This window comes from Xyrauchen texanus, chromosome 21, assembly GCF_025860055.1.
Source record: "Xyrauchen texanus isolate HMW12.3.18 chromosome 21, RBS_HiC_50CHRs, whole genome shotgun sequence".
NCBI lineage: Eukaryota > Metazoa > Chordata > Actinopteri > Cypriniformes > Catostomidae > Xyrauchen > Xyrauchen texanus.
The window spans coordinates 37,603,406-37,624,460 of NC_068296.1; the positions used below are offsets into that span (position 1 = coordinate 37,603,406).

General features: G+C 39.5%; 1 protein-coding gene across 1 annotated transcript in view; it reads right to left on the reverse strand.

The window, feature by feature from the left end:
* Window positions 1-21,055, reverse strand: part of LOC127661204 (unconventional myosin-Va-like) — a 146,808-nt gene that overhangs the window by 50,343 nt on the left and 75,410 nt on the right. Inside the window, exons 14-20 of the mRNA XM_052151811.1 lie at window positions 15,318-15,401; window positions 9,072-9,230; window positions 7,872-7,969; window positions 7,005-7,091; window positions 6,813-6,921; window positions 510-721; window positions 46-202 (exon numbers count right to left, since the gene is read on the reverse strand). Of these exons, the coding sequence (XP_052007771.1) occupies window positions 46-202; window positions 510-721; window positions 6,813-6,921; window positions 7,005-7,091; window positions 7,872-7,969; window positions 9,072-9,230; window positions 15,318-15,401 (906 nt within the window). The remainder of the gene's footprint in view (window positions 1-45; window positions 203-509; window positions 722-6,812; window positions 6,922-7,004; window positions 7,092-7,871; window positions 7,970-9,071; window positions 9,231-15,317; window positions 15,402-21,055) is intronic.

The window sequence follows — 21,055 nt, forward strand, 5'->3', positions numbered from 1 at the left end:
TATATGTTTTCCACTCTGTGAGTAAACATACCAATCTATGCTTACCGCTTTGTACAGTTGTCTGGCCATGTATGCTCGGAGTATGCACTGCATGACCAGTGCTGCAGCCTGCTTGCGTTTGTAACAGGTTCTCTGCACATACATGCGCTGGTACTTCTGAATGATGATCGCAGCACGTGTGCGCCGCAGGAAGTTTGCGAGACTGGACATGGAAAACAACACAGAGGTTAACACATACTCGCATCAATACTCCATAACATTGAGTCTCATTCACTAATTATAAATAACTAAAAGTGTCCATAATTTTTTTTACAAAATGTATCTTTATTATTTGTATTTTTTAAGCGTGAACTTCTACCTATACTGCATGGAAACGTACGCACACATTTTGTGCACATGTGATTAGTGAATGAGACTCATCATGTCAGGTTCATGTGCTTTTGAATAATTCTGCTTTCACTTATGTTGTTTGACCCCGCCCATTATGGATTGAGTCCCCGCCCCCTCACCAGCGGGCCTGGTATCCACGGATGTATCTCTGAATGGTAGTAGCAGCGTGTTTCATGCGCAGGTAGTTCTTGCGTGCCAGCCAGCAGCGGATCGTCTTCTGTATGCGAATGCAGGCAGCACGAAGCTTATCGGCACGGAGTTTCTCCAGGTAAGCAACCTGCCCTGCCCGGAAAAAGATCTTGGTCTTGCCAAACTGGTACTTATCTTGATCCTTTCAGGAAGACAGAAATGTAGAGAAAACAAATGACATGAGTTCAACAGATAGTAGATTTAGCAGATACTGATAACTAAGGTGGTGGAAAAGTCCGATAACATATTAATCAGACAATAGTTTTGAAATGTTTTTTATAAAATGTTTCAAAAAACGTAGTCTTTTCATACTATAACAGACAGACACAAAGGCTACAAGAGTCCAAAATGAATGAAATCCTAGATGCAGTTTAATAATAACCAGAACATTTATATTTGGTGCATAATGTGGGACTTTTAACTGTAAACAAGCCCAAAACACACAAGGGACTCTTATTTTGAAATGGAGACTTGCCTCAATTACAATACTCAATATTTAATTATTTAACAAATTAAGATTTTTATAGCTATACATTCACCAGATTAGTGTTTATATATATATATATATATATATATATATATATATATATATATATATATATATATATATATATATATTAGTTTTAGGCACTTAAGATGTTTCAGAAAAGCATTTGTCTTATGATGGTTATTTATATCTTCAACTTTAGTGTGTTAATAGGAAAAATACATTTTAGACTCCCAAACATGACTTTTGCAAATAGAAAAGATTAGAATAAAAGAACAGGGCGCATTACAATAGATGTCATGGCCCCCAGAAAGCCCCCCACTGAACATCGAGTCAGTCTGAGATTACATAAAGAGACAGAAGCAATTGAGACAGCCTAAATAGACAGAAGAACTGTGTGCGAATTCTCCAAGAACCAAGAAAAACTGTGTTCAGGTGTATCTAGGAGAATTGGTGCTGTTTTGAAGGCAAAAGTGGTCACACCAAATATTGATTTAGCTTTTTTATGTTTACTGGACTTTGTATGATGTTACACTGTATATTAAAGATAATTTTGTATAAATCCAAATAACTTTATAGATCTTTATTGTTAAGGGTTTAAACAACGTTAAACGTGCACCTGTGGAACAGTCGTTAAGGCACTAACAGTTTACAGACGGAAGGCAATTAAGATCACAGTTATACAAACTTAGGACACTAAAGAGACTTTTCTACTGACTCTATAAAACACCAAAAGAAAGATGCCCAGGGTCTCTGCTCATCTGTGTGAACGTGCCTTAGTCATGCTGCATGGAGGCATGAGGACTGCAGATGTGGCCAGGGCAATAAATCGCAATGTCCGTACTGTGAGACGCCTAAGACAGCACTACAGGGAGACAGGAAGAACAGCCGATCGTCCTCACAGTGGGAGACCACGTGTAATAACACCTGCACAGGATCGGTATATCTGAATATCACACCTACAGGACACATACAAGATGGCAACAACAACAACCCGAGTTACACCAGGAACGCACAATCCCTCCATCAGTGCTCAGACTGTCCGCAATAGGCTGAGAGAGGCTGGACTGAGGGCTTGTAGGCCTGTTGTAAAGCAGGTCCTTACCAGACATCACCAGCAACAACATCGCCTACGGGCACAAACACACCTTCTCTGGACCAGACAGGACTGGCAAAAAGTGCTCTTCACTGACTGGTCACGGTTTTGTCTCACCAGGGGTGATGTTCGGACTCGTGTTTATCATCTAAGGATTGAGTGTTTCACTGGGTCCTTTAATCTGGAGCGGGATCGATTTGGAGGTGGAGGGTCCGTCATGGCCTGGGGTGGTGTGTCACAGCATCATCGGACAGAGCTTGTTGTCATTGCTGGCAATCTCAATACAGGGAAGACATCATGTGGTACTCTTCCTGCAGGCTCGTCCTGACATGACCCTCCAGCATGACAATGCCACCAGCCATACTGCTCGTTCTGTACGTGATATCCTGCAAGACAGGAATGTCAGTGTTCTGCCATGGCCAGCGAAGAGCCCGGATCTCAATCAAATCTGGGACCTTTTGGATCAGGGGTGAGGGCTAGGGCCATTCCCCTCCACCACACATTATTCCATTTCTGTTAGTCACATGTCTGTGAAACTTGTTCAGTTTATGTCTTAGTTATTGAATCTGTTTATGTTCATACAAATATTTACACGTTACGTTTGCTGAAAATAAAAGCAGTTTAAAGTGAGAGGACGTTTCTTTTTTGCTGAGTTTATTTATGTCATTATTTTTCAAGACATCCTCACAATGCATAATTTTTCACAAGTGCATCATTTTTCACAATTGTCTCCAACAATTTCTCCTTCTCCCACACCCCTCGAACATACTGGTAGGGGTGGGGGAAAAGGTTTGCTCATTCATAACAACTGGACATTTTCACCACAGGCTCCATGCCATTACTACAATGCAACCCACAAAATTACATGTTGTTGTCGTTATCTATCGCCCTCCACGTCAGCTGACAAGCTTTCTTGAGGAGTTGGATGTCCTGCTGTCCTCCTTGCCAGAGGATGGCAGGCCACTTGTGGTTCTTGGCGATTTCAACATAAACCAAGACAAGCCCCAGGCCATTGAACTGAATACTCTTCTGGCCTCATTTGACTTGGAAAGACTACACACCACAGCAACTCACAGATTGGGCAACCAGCTAGACCTCATTTTTACATGTAACTGTACCACCTCAAATATTCTTGTTACACTTTTACATGTCTCTGATCACTACTTTGTTCAATTCAACATGATTCTCCCATCCACTGTAAAACCGACCACACCTTTGGTTTCCTTTCGCCGTAACCTCCGTTCCCTCTCACCTTTCCACTGATGTCTCTGCCTCTCTTCCCACAATAAATGTATTTTCCATGCTTGATGTAAACACTGCCACAGACACACTTAGCTCTACTTTAACAACCTGTCTAGACAACATCTGTCCTCTCTCCTCTAGACCAGCACGTACTACACCACCCAGCCCCTGGCTGACTGACGTCCTTTGTGAACATCGGACCGATCTCAGGGCAGCTGAGAGGAGATGGCGGAAATCTAAAGATCCAGCCGATCTAGGTAAATATCAGCTTCTGCTTGCAACTTTTTCAGATAACATTAAAGCTGCAAAAACGTCATATTACCAGACCAAGATCAACAGCACCACAGACACTCATAGCTGGTTTAGAACATTCAACACACTTCTCTGCCCTCCCCCTCCACCAAATGACACATCACTGACAGCAGATATCTTCGCCACATTTTTTACTAATAAGGTTACAACCATCAGCAATACATTCACTGCACCACACCCTCAAACACCCACCTCCTGTATGCAACTCTTCTTTCTCTATGTTCTCTCCTTTAACTGACACGGAGGTCTCTAAACTCCTCCTCTCCAACCACCCCACAACCTGTTCCCTTGACCCCATTCCATCACACCTTCTCCAGGCCATCTCTCTGTCCATCCTACCAGCACTTACACACATAATTAACACATCTCTTCTTGCAGGCACTTTTCCCACTACATTTAAGCAAGCTCGAGTAACCCCACTGCTGAAAAAACCTGCACTTAACCCCACACAGATAGAACACTACAGACCAGTCTCTCTCATCCCATTCATGGCAAAAACACTTGAAAGGGCAGTTTTCAATCAGACCTCTGCCACAGAACAAGCTGCTGGATGACAATCAGTCTGGCTTCAAAAGTGGACACTCCACTGAGACTGCCCTGCTGTCTGTCACGGAGTTGCTGAAACAGGCGAAAGCTGAATCCAGATCATCCGTTCTGATTCTGATGGCGGAGATTTTGCAGATCAACTTTAGGCACTGATGAATCGGGAAAAAAACGATATATCAATCTACATCTATCTAAGTGTAGCTATTAATTTATTGTATCTGTCAATTCGTTTTTTTAATTAACTTAAGAAAATCTAAGTGGAAAAAATGTTGGTGGTTACCAGGGCATTTCTATGTGGTTGCTAAGGTAAATTAGCTTCTGGCCCATTTCTACACAGTTGCTAGGTTGTTCTTGGTGGTTGCAAGAGCATTGCTAGGTAATTTATAGGGTTTTTTAGAGTGGGCGCAAGGGTGTTGCTATGTGGTTGCTAGGGTGTTTCTAGTATGTTGTGGGTGGTTGCTACAGCATTGCTTTGTTAGGGTGTTCTAAGTGGTTGCTATGGCTTTTCTAGGCTTGCAGAGGTGTTCTAATTGTTTGCAAAGGTGTTACAAGGTGCTTGCTAAAGTGTTGAAAGTGGTTGCTAGGGTGTTGCTAGGCTGTTCTGGGTGGTTAAGGTGCTACCATGTGGTTAATACGATATTATGGATGGCTGCTAGGGTGTTGCCATGATGTTGCTAGGGTGTTGCTAAGGTGTTCTAAGTGGTTGCTCAGGTTTTGCAAGGTGCTTTCAAGTGTGTTCTAAGAGGTTCCTAGGGTGTTGCTATACAGGTGAAACTCGAAAAATTAGAATATCGTGCAATAGTTCATTAATTTCAGTAATTCAACTTAAAAGGTGAAACTAATATATTATATAGACTCATTACAAGCAAAGTAAGATATTTCAAGCCTTTATTTGATATAATTTTGATGATTACGGCTTACAGCTTATGAAAACCCCAAATTCAGAATCTCAGAAAATTAGAATATTACATGAAATCAATAAAAAAAGGATTTTAAATACAGAAATGTCGGCCCTCTGAAAAGTATAATCATGCATATGTACTCAGTACTTGGTTTGGGCCCCTTTTGCATTAATTACTGCCTCAATGCGGCGTGGCATGGATGCTATCAGCCTGTGGCACTGCTGAGGTGTTATGGAAGACCAAGATGCTTCAATAGCGGCCTTCAGCTCTTCTGCATTGTTTGGTCTCATGTCTCTCATCTTTCTCTTAGCAATGCCCCATAGATTCTCTATGGGGTTCAGGTCAGGCGAGTTTGCTGGCCAATCAAGCACAGTAATACCATGGTCATTGAACCAGGTTTTGGTACTTTTGGCAGTGTGGGCAGGTGCCAAGTCCTGCTGGAAAATGAAGTCAGCATCTCCATAAAGCTTGTCTGCTGAAGGAAGCATGAAGTGCTCTAAAATGTCCCGGTAGACGGCTGCGTTGTCTCTGGACTTAATAAAGCACAGTGGACCAACACCAGCCGATGACATGGCTCCCCAAACCAACACAGACTGTGGAAACTTCACACTGGACTTCAAGCATCTTGGATTGTGTGCCTCTCCATTCTTCCTCCAGACTCTGGGACCTTGGTTTCCAAATGAGATGCAAAATTTGCTCTCATCAGAAAAGAGGACTTTGGACCACTGAGCAACAGACCAGTTCTTTTTTTCTTTAGCCCAGGTAAGACGTTTGACATTTGAAGCCCATGTCCAGGACCCGTCTGTGTGTGGTGGCTCTTGATGCAGTAACTCCAGCCTCAGTCCACTCCTTGTGAAGCTCCCCACACATTTGAATGGCCTTTTCCTGACAATACTCTCCAGGCTACGGTCATCCCTGCTGCTTGTGCACCTTTTTCTTCCACACTTTTCCCTTCCACTTAACTTTCTATTAATGTGCTTTGATACAGCACTTTGAGAACATCCAACTTCTTTTGCAATTACCTTTTGAGGCTTTCCCTCCTTGTAGAGGGTGTCAATGATGGTTTTCTGCACAACTGTCAGGTCAGCAGTCTTCCCCATGATTGTGAATTCAACTGAACCAGACTGAGAGACCATTTAAAGGCTCAGGAACCCTTTGCAGGTGTTTAGCTGATTAGAGTGTGACACTTTGAGCCTACAATACTGAACCTTTTCACAATATTCTAATTTTCTGAGATTCTGAATTTGGGGTTTTCATAAGCTGTAAGCCATAATCATCAAAATTATATCAAATAAAGGCTTGAAATATCTTACTTTGCTTGTAATGAGTCTATATAATATATTAGTTTCACCTTTTAAGTTGAATTACTGAAATTAATGAACTTTTGCACGATATTCTAATTTTTCGAGTTTCACCTGTAAGGTTGTTGGGGTGTTGTTGGCTGTTCAGGGTGGTTGTTAAGGTGTTGCCATGTGGTTACTTGAATGTTCTGGGTAGCATTGCTAAGCAGTTGTTAGGGTGTTTTAAGTGGTAGCTAGTTTGTTGCTAGTGTGTTCTGGGTGGTTCCTTACTGATATTTCTTTTTAGCTATATCATTCATGATTTATTCAAACTTGTGATGGATGAGTGGAATTGTGTTTTTCAGTACCTCCACCAGTTTCTCCAAAACGTTCTTGCAGGTCATCTTTCTATCTGTCAAAACATCTTTCTGCTTCATGAGGACACGATATCTGCTAAAGAACTCTTGATATGTCCACCTGACAAGCAAAACGGAACACATATATATAGTGAAGAGGAGAATGCAATGTTCAGTATGATACTGTATAGATGTGCAGTGTACCTTGATGGGAACCCAGCCGCAGAAATGCGGATTGTTTCCAGAACTCCACATGCACGCAACTGCTGCACTGCCCTCTTGGGGTCGAACCTGGAAATGACAGAAATCATTTATCAGTCCTGAAACAGCTCACAATAATGACTCCAAAATCTATTGAAATAAATGCAGTTTTAAAACCTAGAGTTTATAATACATAATTTATAGGTTTTATTATGGGCTACCTGCATAAACACATATTTAAAAAAAGGAGTGATAGGCTGTGTCTCAAAAACTAGTAAGTTCCCTACCTAGACAGCATTTTTTGGCATCATTGGCATGCTCTTGACACGAAGGATATCTAATATTGTAGGTAACACAACATGCTACCTTTTTAGATTAAAATTATGCCCATAATTGAGGCAACATTCTTTATAATAAGACAATCTGTAAAGTCATCATGAAATTCAAACTGAGCCCATTAACTTTCATAAATCATGTTCCCAGTCTTATTATTAATTTATTTGTGCATGTTTTTCCAAATGAAATGTTAGTCTTTGTCTTCATCAAAATAATAACTTCATAATTTATAACTTGCTGTGCCTCTTAAATGATTTTCCTTTTTTGATAACATCACAATTCCTCTTACTTTTTCAAACCCTCCCCTTAACCTCCCCTTAACCTCCCCTTAACCTTACACCCACTCTTCATGATCCAATCAATTCTGCTTCATTTTGAATGCTGTTTATGTAGACAGTTGCCAACGTTGGCAGTAGACAGCAAGTCAGCACACTAGGTTGAGAGACAACATCACAAGGAAACTGAAGATCAGAGAATCTCATAAAATATTATCACAATATGTGTATAATTGAAGTAACAGATAAAAAAACTGACGTGAAAGCGTGTTTGTAATCGTTGGGTTTGATGCAGCGAACGTAATGTGGCGTAGTTGCATTCAGCGTCTCCATTAGCAACTGTAGAGAGTTTCGGAACTAGAGAGGGAGAAAAATGAATCAACATTTATGTCTAAAGACACCAGTCAAAACTTTGGAAACACCAACAGTTCTCAACTTTAAGGGACAAGCACTGAAGGTGCTGGAACTCTATTGTATACGTATTGATTTTCTTTTTGTTATTCTTTCTCTGCCCTAAAAGTGTATGGGCAGTAAAAAACGTAAGTCCTAGAGACACCAAACTTGGCAGGATGATCCCAAATGGTTTAGAAAATAAAAACTAATGGGCGTGGCCCAAATTCAATCAATATATTCTGAAAACAAAGTCCAAACTTTATGAAACTTGGAATACTTAGATATTATAAAATTTTGAGGATGCATGCAAAGTTTTGCCCAATGTCGCCAATAAGGGGTGCTACAAATAACAATTCCATATACCTCTGCAACAGTGTGAGTGAAAAATTTGAAAACTGGCATGCATCATCTCTGGGTCACATGCTAACATATCTTTACAAAGACAATTAGACAAATCAACAAAAATGGCCATCAGCAGCCAATCAAATTTCAGCAGCTAGTAACTTGAATTGCGAATGGCAGATCTTTACGAAATGTACGGTGCACTTATAGGTCGCCAAAATTAGGCTGTATACCAAATTTGGTAAAATTCCTCCACAAGGTGAAGCTGGGGCTAGAATCCAAATTCTTATTTCCTGTGATTCCTTGATTCAAGACGAACAAAACGTATACCTCCTATTTTATTTCCACCCCTAAAAATGTTACGCCATTTAGAATTTTCTTAAAAAAATAAATAAAATACTTCCCCTAACTCCTCCTAGGCCGTTTGTACAATTGGCTCGAGAATTGTTATGTATCATCTAGGGACTGTCCTAACAACAAAACCAAAATCAGTATTTGGGTTTGAACTGTAACTACTACTATGCCTTTATTTGGGTACACAAGGTCCCCAATGACTGCCAATTGTGGCTATATTTTTTCACATTTTTATTATTCTGCTTCCGGTCCAGAAGTCTAGGAAAATTCTGAAATTTGGCATGCTGATAGTCTTGACTGGTAAAGTACTCCGTATATTCAATAAACTGAATAAAATGTTGAATGAAGAAGAGACAGTTGCAGTTTTCACCTGCAGTCCGACAGTCTTCTTGTGCTCTTTGCTGGCATGGCCAACTTTTCTCTTGTCTGGTTTGACGCTGAGACGAGTGCGCCCTCCAGTGGCAGGTGCAGCACCGGTCGGACTAGTGGCTTTCTCCTCATCTCGGAACAGCTCCACCAGCAGGTCAAACTGGGAATAACAACCAAGAAACACTTAAAATGCAGCCATGTGTGGCAGAAAATGCTCAGACAACGTCATCAACCAAAGGTGCTTTTTGACGGAAAGTCAAAGTAATTAGCTCTTGTGTACATAATTAGACTTATGTAAACTTAATTAATGCTAATGCTAGTTTAATCCAACAGGCAATTTTTAAAAGCTATGCGATCTTTACTTTTCCAAAACATTGACAAAGTACACACTGCAGAAAAACGAGTGTGTCTACATGCACAACAATACGTTGATATCTTTCACAAATCAGCTTTTAAAAAAAGAAAAGAAACTCGTGTTCATGACATTTGAAATCATCAGGTTATTCTCTGCTTTTGACGTCAAATCTAAACAGTCATGTGAACAACACTTGTGCAATTGGATAAGTCGGCAAGAACGCAGGTAAAGGCGTTTACATGCAGAGCGAATTCGGGATAATGGAGAAAAATAGTCAAATATACAGTCGCAAGATGGCAAAACTTCACCAGTTATCTCAACGGTTGTTAACGACAGCGAGTTTGGTGTAGCAGAAGCGACTCTTTTATTCCACACACACTTTGAACAATAATGCAGTGTGTATGTGGCCTTTGTGAAATGAACTACCATGTCACATCACTTCTGTTTTAACACTTTTATTAGCCAGAATAACCGAGCAGTAAGCAAAGCATATTATTAACAAATATGCACACACATGCCAAGCGTTGTACAGTGGTCTAGTAATGAACAGTAAAGCGTGTGTTTTCAAATAGCTGATAATGACCCGAGGGGCCTCGTTTGCATTGGTCATCAGGAGTTTGGACGCCGAGGTGCTGTACTGCGCAGCATGCAGCCAAAGCAAAGATCCTAAAACAGTCCTTACGGGACCAACACACTGCTTTAAACAAACTTAAGCTCTACACAGTAGGCCTACAGTTGAAAGGAACAGTTCTCCCAAACATTTTAAATCTGTTATCATTTACATCACTGTCATGCCGTTCCAAAATCGTATCCTGATATTATTTCGTTGAACACAAATAGATATTTTTCAATAATGACAACAACACCACTGCACAGTGTGTATAGATGTACATCAGCTGACTATACTGACCTACCAAGGCAAAATGCAGTTACTACTTGAAGAATGAAACTAAAAGGAACATCGCTTCAAAATAGATTATCAAGCTAAATGTAATGTAAATACACACATGGTAATGCAATGATAAGACCCACACATGAATCTGACCATAGCAGAGTCAAACCCATCTGCCAGAGGACCGATTTCAGCTTATTTTTGACTAAATGGGTCGTTACTGCGATTTGCCTTTGCACAACAGTAAACGTTTCAATATGTGACATTGTCAGGCTCCCAGTTTACCCAAATCCCAAAACAGTTTTATCATGAAAAACATTCCCACCCAATGCAGACATAAACAATAAGTGCAGAAAGGAACGCCCACTAGCGACATTCAGTGACCTCAAACATTAAGTCGAAAGTATTCAACTCTACTTCATCGATTTTTGATATCAGCATAACATAAGAAACCAATAAATCAATAGAGCGCATGTAGTTCATACAGAAGACATGCTGTTCCACAGGTTTGGAATGGCATGAGGTTGAGTAAATGATGATAGAAATTTCATATTTGTGTGAGCTTTTCCTTAGTGAAAATTTGTTAATTTGTGTCAAAACACAAACTCTAAACAGATGATTGATTCTGGGGGTATTGGTGTGATGTGCATAGCTCTGGTTGAAGCAGGTTTCAGTGCAGCACTAAGATTGTTTTCCTCAAAACAGAGAGCAGCAACAGAAACATGCGGACACGCACACACACAACATACAATCTACTGGTACAGTAGTGTCTATGGAATGGCAGTGATATTAGAGAAAGAGAAAGAGAGAGAGAGAGCTAAAGAAACAGTAGGTCTATGCAAAATTTTACCTTCTGCAGGGGTACAGGTTGTGATGGTCACAAACAACGCATAGACAATACGACAATGATGAGAAAACATATACAGAATTAAAAAATACAGATACATCTGTCAGATGTATGTAGTGTACTAGGTGAATAACAAAGCAGCTCAGACACCAGCACTGACCAGTATAAAGTACTGGAGTTACAATGTCAATCAATCAATCAATCAATTTGTCTGTCTGTCTGCATGTATGTCTATATATCTGTTTGTCGATCGATCTATCTGTAAATCTATCTAACTACCTGTCTGTCAATCTGTCTGTCTATCTATCTATCTATCTATCTATCTATCTATCTATCTATCTATCTATCTATCTATCTATCTATCTATCTATCTATCTATCTATCTATCTATCTATCTATCTATCTATCTCTGTCTGCATGTATGTCTATCTATCTATCTATCTATCTATCTATCTATCTATCTGTCTGTCTGTCTATCTATCTATCTGTCTGTCTGTCTGTCTATCTGTCTGTCTGTCTGTCTATCTATCTATCTGTCAGTCTATTAATCGGTCTGTCTGTCTATTGAACGGTCTATCTGTCTGTCTGTCTGTTGATTGGACTGTCTTTCTGTCAATAGGGTTGTCTGGCTGTCTATCTGTCAGTTTATCAGGTCTAAACAACTTACAAATTTTAATGTTTTCAGAACTGTTTAAAGGAAATACATATTCAGAAAAGGCTTCGTCAAGCCAACATAAAATTTTGTCTTGCCAAACTTTCATTTACTAGTTTTTTATTCACAATTTCATTAATTAACAAATTCATTCAAATGATAAATTATGAAACATAAGAGCAAACTTGACACTGAATAGCTTCACATTTATAAGTAGGATTTTGAAGCTGGTGTCTGGCTTTATGTAAACTTCAGATGAAAATACAATTGTGAACATGGGAGAATAATGCAGAGACTGTAAACAAACAGATGCACATGGTGATATGAACAAACATAATTATCAATGATATGATTGTGAATGAAAGGAACATGGTCAAACCAGTTATGAAATATGACCTGTAACATGTGATGTGAACAGATGATCTGGATCAGCACTAAAAGCTGAGCATGTTACTGATATTAAATCTTAATAACTTTGTAAAGTAAAACTGTTTAGAGTAGTTAAGACAAAAACTGCAAATGAAATTCTGCTTATTTGATCCGTTATTCTCAGGAAGTGTGGATTAATATGACCGCTCTTACCGCACACATGTACTGCCTTACACTGAGGAGAAAAAGTGTTAAAGAGCTTTCAAAGAATATAGAAACAAATGACACTGAATCAAACATATTAGTTAAAATAAATATTATCATTGAAATACTAAATTATCTTTCCTAAATGTCCATATTGATCATTGTACTTCTTTCCGAATCATGTCCAATCAATTGAATTTGCCACAGGTGACTCCATTCAAAGAGGAGAAACATCTCAAAGATGATCCAGAGAAATGGGATGCACCTGAGCTCAATTTTAAGTGTCATAACAAAGGGTCTGAATACTTAAGTCAATGTGATATTTCAGTTTTTCTTTTTAATACATTTGCAATGTTATCAATAATCTGTTTTTTGCTTTGTCATTATGGGGTATGGAGTATGGAAATTATACAAAATTAAATCATTTAAAGCATTTTAGGGGAAGGCTGCAACATAAAATGTGAAAAGGGGTCTGAATACTTTCTGAATACATTGTACCACGTTAAAGTGTACAAATGATTAGTATATGCAGAAATTAACATTAACAAAGACATTGAAGAAATTAATACATTCTGTAAAAATATTTTTCATTGTTTGCATTAAATAATTTTACCATATACCACTTTTAATGTAAAACGATAATTAGTACATGCAGAAATGAACATTAAGATAATAAGTGATGTAAAAGTATTGTTTATTGTTATTTCATGTTTACTAATGTTAATTAATAAAACCTTTTTGTAAAGTGTTACCAATTTACTCAGTTCAGTCACATAAACTCTCCATCAGAATAATTAGAATAATATATATACACTCACCTAAAGGATTATTAGGAACACCATACTAATACTGTGTTTGACCCCTTTCGCCTTCAGAACCTTAATTTCGCCTTAATTCTACGTGGCATTGATTCAACAAGGTGTCTTTAGAAATGTTGGCCCATATTGATATGATAGCATCTTGCAGTTGATGGAGATTTGTGGGATGCACATCCAGGGCATGAAGCTCCCGTTCCACCACATCCCAAAGATGCTCTATTGGGTTGAGATCTGGTGACTGTGGGGGCCATTTTAGTACAGTGAACTCATTGTCATGTTCAAGAAACCAATTTGAAATGATTCGAGCTTTGTGACATGGTGCATTATCCTGCTGGAAGTAGCCATCAGAGGATGGGTACATGGTGGCCATAAAGGGATGGACATGGTCAGAAACAATGCTCAGGTAGGCCGTGGCATTTAAACGATGCCCAATTGGCACTAAGGGGCCTAAAGTGTGCCAAGAAAACATCCCCACACCATTACACCACCACCACCAGCCTGCACAGTGGTAACAAGGCATGATGGATCCATGTTCTCATTCTGTTTACGCCAAATTCTGACTCTACCATCTGAATGTCTCAATAGAAATCGAGACTCATCAGACCAGGCAACATTTTTCCAGTCTTCAACTGTCCAATTTTGGTGAGCTCTTGCAAATTGTAGCCTCTTTTTCCTATTTGTAGTGGAGATGAGTGGTACCCGGTGGGGTCTTCTGCTGTTGTAGCCCATCCGCCTCAAGGTTGTGCGTGTTGTGGCTTCACAAATGCTTTGCTGCATACCTCGGTTGTAACAAGTGGTTATTTCAGGCAAAGTTGCTCTTCTATCAGCTTGAATCAGTTGGCCCATTCTCCTCTGACCTCTAGCATCAACAAGGCATTTTCGCCCACAGGACTGCCGCATACTGGATGTTTTTCCCTTTTCACACCATTCTTTGTAAACCCTATAAATGGTTGTGCGTGAAAATCCCAGTAACTGAGCAGATTGTGAAATACTCAGACCGGCCCGTCTGGCACCAACAACCATGCCATGCTCAAAACTGCTTAAATCACCTTTCTTTCCCATTCTGACATTCAGTTTGGAGTTCAGGAGATTGTCTTGACCAGGACCACACCCCTAAATGCATTGAAGCAACTGCCATGTGATTGGTTGATTAGATAATTGCATTAATGAGAAATTGAACAGGCGTTCCTAATAATCCTTTAGGTGAGTGTGTATATATATATATATATATATTAATAATAATAATAAAAAAACAGGAATTACAGAAACTTTTGGTGGCTTTTTTGTCACGTTCCTCGAGCCCTGACGTCCATACATCAAAAGTACCATGGTATTATGATCTAATACAATTCATGTACCACACTACTTTTTAATAAGGGTTATGTGTGAGACACAAGTTGTTAAAGGTTGGGAATCTCTGATGATTTTTGTCTTTCATCAAACGCATATCTGTAGCTGCCTGCCAGAATCTTGATGACCAAATACTTTGGAACTATTTCCAGGAAAACCCACTAAACCACCCCTGATGTCCTGAGGGCACAGCTGAGATTGTGATCTTCTACTTTAGATCACGAGCATGTATGTAGTGGGGTTTTGTCTCAACTGGTCTCAAATGATAGGGCAGCCAGAGTCCAGAACTGCTGAGTCATACCACCACTCTGAGACACAGCGTAAAAACAGATCAAATCTGTCGATATATTAACTTGTAACTGTAACATAGTGAACTAAGACTGAATTAGGCAGTGTGAAGGTCAACATGCTCTGTCACTTGCATGTACATCCTATGGAAACTGGATTTTATTCTACTGCAGTAATGGTCCTTGAACAGCAGGTGGTGCCCTTCCTTTGACCTTCTCAGACTGTGAGCCTCATTTAAGGTCGAAAATCTCAGAGTTGCATTGAACACTGTTTTAGGGCTGGTATTGACTGGCTGCTATTTAGTTAATGCCAATGAAATCTCTAAACTTTGGGTTTAGAAACGCCTTCATTACAGAGATGACGTGACCAGAGAACTTCCATGTTATGTGGTGTGATAGGGCAGGTATTTCATCCTGGGCTCAGACAGTGTGTGTTTGGGACATCAGAACAGGATGGACTGATATTCACTCACCTTACTGCCCTTCAGCACATTTATCTGCTCCTCGTTCACTGTATCCTTATTCTTCTCCAGAAAACCATCACATTGATACTCCACCTGAAAGATGGAGAAAGAAAATCAAGGAGATCTCAGCAATGTCTCAAAATGTGCTCAGATATACCCAAGATCCAAAAGTCTGCAATGAAAAGTCAGAGATCTCAAACATTTCTCATTATATTCTTCCAAGATCAGATGATCCGAGCTATGCTATTCCTATTCATGTTATATTCTTTTTTAGATTTCCGTGTAGTGCTGACAGAGAAACAGTAGCAGTGTCTGATTTAACCCTCAGAATACTGTTTAAGAAAACAGCTACTCAACCTCTGATTTGACTGAGTGTGTATTAAATGTCTACTACACACTTCAAATGTGTCTTATTACCATCAACCTCCATCTCCATCTGTGATTCTCACACAGATATGTGTCAATGCCTTTAAAGCTGATCTGAACGCCACTGTAGCCATCATGTACTCATGTGATGACACCACACACACAGTCGCAGTTTAATGAGACTGTTTCGATTATAGTTTCGATTCCAATTCACAAGCTCTTGATTCGATTCGATTCCAATTTCAATTTGATTCCATAATGACTGAGGTTAAAAAGTGCCAAAGTGCTCAGTGCAAGAACAAAAGATTTTTGATTTACATTGTCATCTGTTTACATATGAAAGAAATTCTCTCTCAGCTAATGCTGTTAATTATTCAAGGGACCTTCTAACTAGGTACATTAAGAAAATATTAATTTGACAAATTATATTATTTTAGTCACATTTTAGCTTTTTAAGAATGTACAACATTTAATGCACAATGTGTATTATCTATAATAATTTTCATTGATCTGCAGAAAACCTGCAGTTCTGTTTCACAATCTCTGTTCAAGCTGACAAGCCAAACAACCTATGGTATGTACGTTTCACATGTTTATGGCACCATCTAGTGGTTATTTGTGAAACTAAAGTTGTTTCAATGTTTATATCGAAATTTAAAATGGTGGCGGACTTGCGTGAAAAGTGACTCTTATTTTGGGATAAATGACAGCTTATATTTACTTAAGTAAAAGTGACAGTAATGATTATATTGTTACTGATATTTTAAGATCAGTATTTGGTGAATATAAGCAACATATGCTCTGTTAAAAGTTTCAACATTATTTAATTGAAAACTCCTCTTTGGAGTTTGCATCAAATATAACAGGCTTTTGAGGAATTGCATTACATTGCATTACATTCATGCCTGTGTCAGGGCGGAGGGCGGGGCCGGGTGGTGATTCTACAAACCCAGTCCCTTATCAGGCTAATCAAGCCTCCTAGAGGGATAGAGGCCGACTGCGGAAGATGGTGCGGGAGGGAGAGATCGTTTACAGGTATGTCCGTCATGTGTGTGTTTGTGTCTTTTGTTTAATTTTCTCATTAAACTATTATTTATATTGTCAAGCCAGTTCTTGCCTCCTCCTTGCCCATCTAAATCCCTTTACACTGGTGCCGAAATCCGGGAAGGAGGAGGGATGCCCGTCGCGGAGTCCTCGACACTGCCGTCCACACGAGGGAGCGCCGCTGCCATCCGCCGGGGGATGGAGTAGCCCGACCGCCTGGATGCGGTGAAAAGCTGCCATCCGCGAGGCGAGTGGAGACTGGACTTCTCGACTGCCTGGAGTGATGGAGCCCCTGCCAGGGGCGGTGGAGAGCCCTGCCATTCCCCAGAAACGCGGAGGGGTCGAAAGAAGACCGCCGTCCACGAGGGGAGGAGGGAAGTGTCTCCCCGACCGCATGGAGCAGTAGGGCCGCTGCCAGGGGTGGAGGAGTGTCCCCACGAGTCACCGGGAATGCGGAGGGGTGTTCTGTCAGCTGGGGGTCGTGGTTCTTACTCAGGTCCGCCCGTGGAGGAGTGGCTGTAGTCTGCCTGAGAGGGTGGAGGAGTGATCGAGGACTTTTAAATTTTACAGTGTTTTTTTTTTTTTGGGGGTACTACGATGTTACAGGAAGTACCCCACTATTTTAATTATTTCTGTTTCCCTCCCCTTGTCCCCTCCCTCATCCAGGTAGATGGGGATGACCTGCCGGCAGATGAGGGAAAGAAGGTGGGGTGGATGTACGTCATGCTGGGAGTTCCCCAGCCTGAGAGAACGAGGGAGGAATGTGGCAGAGCGGAGGGCAGGGCCGGGTGGTGATTCTACACACCTGGTCCCTTGTCAGGCTAATCAAGCCTCCTAGAGGGATAAAGGCCGACTGCGGAAGATGATGCAGGAGGGAGAGATCGTTTACGGGCATGAAAAGATGTAAAGATTTCATTATTTTACATTACAAGCTGTTATGATGTCAACTTACCATAAGTTCCTGAGACCCAGTGAAAAAAGTTTTACAATTTCCATTTTTTAAATGTCAATATATTGTTTGGTGCATAAAATACATGATAAAAATTGTTTATTGAAAAAATTATATTTTATTCATACTGTATTTGATGTGCTAAATTTAACTGATACATTTCAATCCATATTTATAGACCAAGGAGAGGAAGTTGTCATGGCCAGACTCTCAAACATTTGGTATATCTGAAAAGCCCAGGGAGTCCTCCAATAATACCTCAAGATTTACCACTGTAGCGTGTATGGACAAAGAAAAACTTAAATAGGAGGATAATGACCTTTAAAGCCTAATGTATCAAATATGATACTAAAAAAAAAACAAGTGCAAAATGTTTTGTCTAATGGTACTAAAAACAGTTAAATATAAAAATATATATATATACATTTTCTAACAATTATTTAATATGTCAGGCATCATTAAAAATAAATTTTTCAATGACAAATTAATTGCGTGGATCTCGCCTTTGGACACATTACACTGAATAACTTTTACTCTCAACACAAAGTGAAAGGATGTCTGTGCTGAACTTCTTCACCACTACTAGTCAATCACTGGTGAGTAAAATCTGAACATTTATTCAACAATCAACATTTTTATTTGCATAGAGTGAAATTTGATCTCATATGCAAGTGATTTAATCACATTGTACAGAGTTGTGCATTTATTAAAATGTCGATCTTAGATTTAAGAATTGATACTGCGATCTTCATTTGAACAATCTCGATACTGATGCATTGGAAAACCAATATTTTTACCCAGTGCTATTTACTTTAAATAGTTTAATGTTAGCATGTTGCTAAGCTAACAGAGCAATACTCAAAAGTGACTTCCACATGACTCACATCAGGGTTGCTTTCCTGTTGCTTTGTACTCTAAAATACATCATTAGTGGGGCAAAAGCTTTGCTGTTAAGTTGGACCTGCCATGGCAGAGACAGACATTGTGTATATGCAAATTGCCTGGTAATCATTGACCGACGCCCTGAATGGTCAGTGGCAACGGGGTAAAATTTGAAATGATTTCTAATGGTCAAGCATGTATCTTACTGTGCGTGTCTATGTAGAGGTCTGTGTAGGAATGGAATGTGCTCGCATATGGTAAACTGAGTCTCCTGTTTTGACACTACAGAAAATATATTTTGAGGCCCATTCACAGAGTTTTCATGTCCACTTCTTAAAAAACAACAGACTGGAGTCACAGAACAAAATGATAAATAATAGTGACATGTATGGAATGTATTAGTCACGCCTTTGTAGATCATATGTATATAAGCGTGTATAAACCCAGATACTTCAGTTGCTCTCGAGACGACTCAGCTTTTTTAACTCTGATAATAAAGTCTATCGTCAGGCATCAAAACCCCAAGACTTTGAGAGTGATTTTTTTACAGGAGCAGAAGAGTAGAATATCTCAGCAGGATGGCTGGATGAGCAACACAAACAGGTGGCCACCTATGTGTATGTATAAGTGTCTGTGTGAGTATATCTGTGACTGTGGCTGTATGAGAAAATAAACTCTATATCTCGTGGACAGTGGGTGCCTTCTGGACAGTCACTTGAGTGTGACTAAACAGAGGGGCACAGTTATTGTCGCACTTGAGAGGAGTGGATGAGAGAATGAACAATGAATAATAAATGGACAAAGGATGAGTGAATGAGCCTTAAATAATAAAAGGACAAAGAATGAGTGTATGAACCCCCCTCCCCAAAAAAAGGGACAGGTATGTATGAAAATAGGTATGTATGAGAATTTGAGCCCCACAAAATAATAAAAGGGACATGTATGAATGTTGTGTATTAAAAAAGTGAAGTTGAAAGAAATAAGAAAAATTGTTTCAAGATTTTGGCTTTGCAGATTATTGTAGTAGGAAATAAATTAAAATAGTAAGATAAACCTTTACCCTCTAAATTTAATGATTTATCTAAATGAATGGTGATAAAATTATTGTACATTCTTTGCATGCCAAGTTATTGTAAATTGTAACATATAGGAAATTTGTACATGTATGTGGTATAACAACTATTAAACTATATAAAGTGCATGTTATAGAAGAAGATAAGGGGAATTGGTTTATCAATAAATAAATATTTGAACAAATCAAATTTTACAAAAATTAATACATTGATACATTTTCCTAAAGATAGGGTTTGTTGTATTGTAGGAAAAATCCTGGCAGCCACTCCTGTGGAAATATTATGATTAAAATAGCTATTGTGTAGAGAACTTATAGATAGGCTCTCAAACAAATGTCCAAAGATAACCAAAGATATGATGACAAAATGGCCAAAGGAAGGGACATTTAATGTAGCATTGTGCGAGGAAATGGAAACATTGATAGTATATTGATAGTAAAAAAGTAAAAAGAGACAAACAAAAAGGGAAAAAGAGAGAGAGAAGTGCTAGCACTGTTCAAAAAGGAAGGAGAAAATTCACTGAAATATATAAGATGGATGCAGAAAAATAGATCAATAAAAAAGGAGAGGTCCTTGACAAACCACCTTCATATGTGCCCCCAGAAGGTCAGTTCCCAATACTCAATGGAACTGTAGAAGTTTTAGGAGAAATGCAGATGGAGGGCCAAGTGAAGTTAGAAAAAGAAAAACAAACAGGCCTGGGCTGGGCTGGGGGTAAGACCGAAAAAGGAACAGGTTATATAAATTGAGAGAAACCTGTCTTTAGATTGTTATGAACAGGCACGGACAACATTAGTAAAAATGAAAGCACAATATGAGGAAAAAACAGTATGTTAAGAAGAACTGTTAGGGCAGGTGGGAAGAGAAGAAGAGGAGATCGAAGTAGAAGTGCAAGTAATAGAAGCAGAAAGAGATAGAAAAATTTGAGAATCATAAAATTTATATGAGACACAGATAAATTGGTGAGAAATAGAAGTAGACTATTAGACAGTAGGGAGAAAGTGAAGAGGAGTTATTATTTGATGAGGAAGGTGTGCACAGGGAAAAGAAAAAGGAAGGCTTAGACCATTGGCAAAACAACTCCCCAATTTAAATAAAGGTACGCAGGGACATGTGCCTTGGGCCACACGGGACCTTGAGGGGATGGTCACTCGCCTCCCTGATATCCATGAGGGGGCTGGGAAGTGCATTAGAGTTTTTGAAGAAGAAACAATGGGCAGACTTTTATAGTATTTTATAGAATTGTAGGAGGAGCAATGATGGAAGAAATCCTTCAAGCATCTGAACTGGCCAGAGCTGTGGACTCTCATTACATGCATGGAACTGTTTTTGATGCATACCATCCAGCAGTGTGGCATTCACTGCGTGTTGAGTATCCAACCAGAGTAGACCCTAAGGCAATAAAGGGGGAACAGCTGGGGGAAACAGAAAAC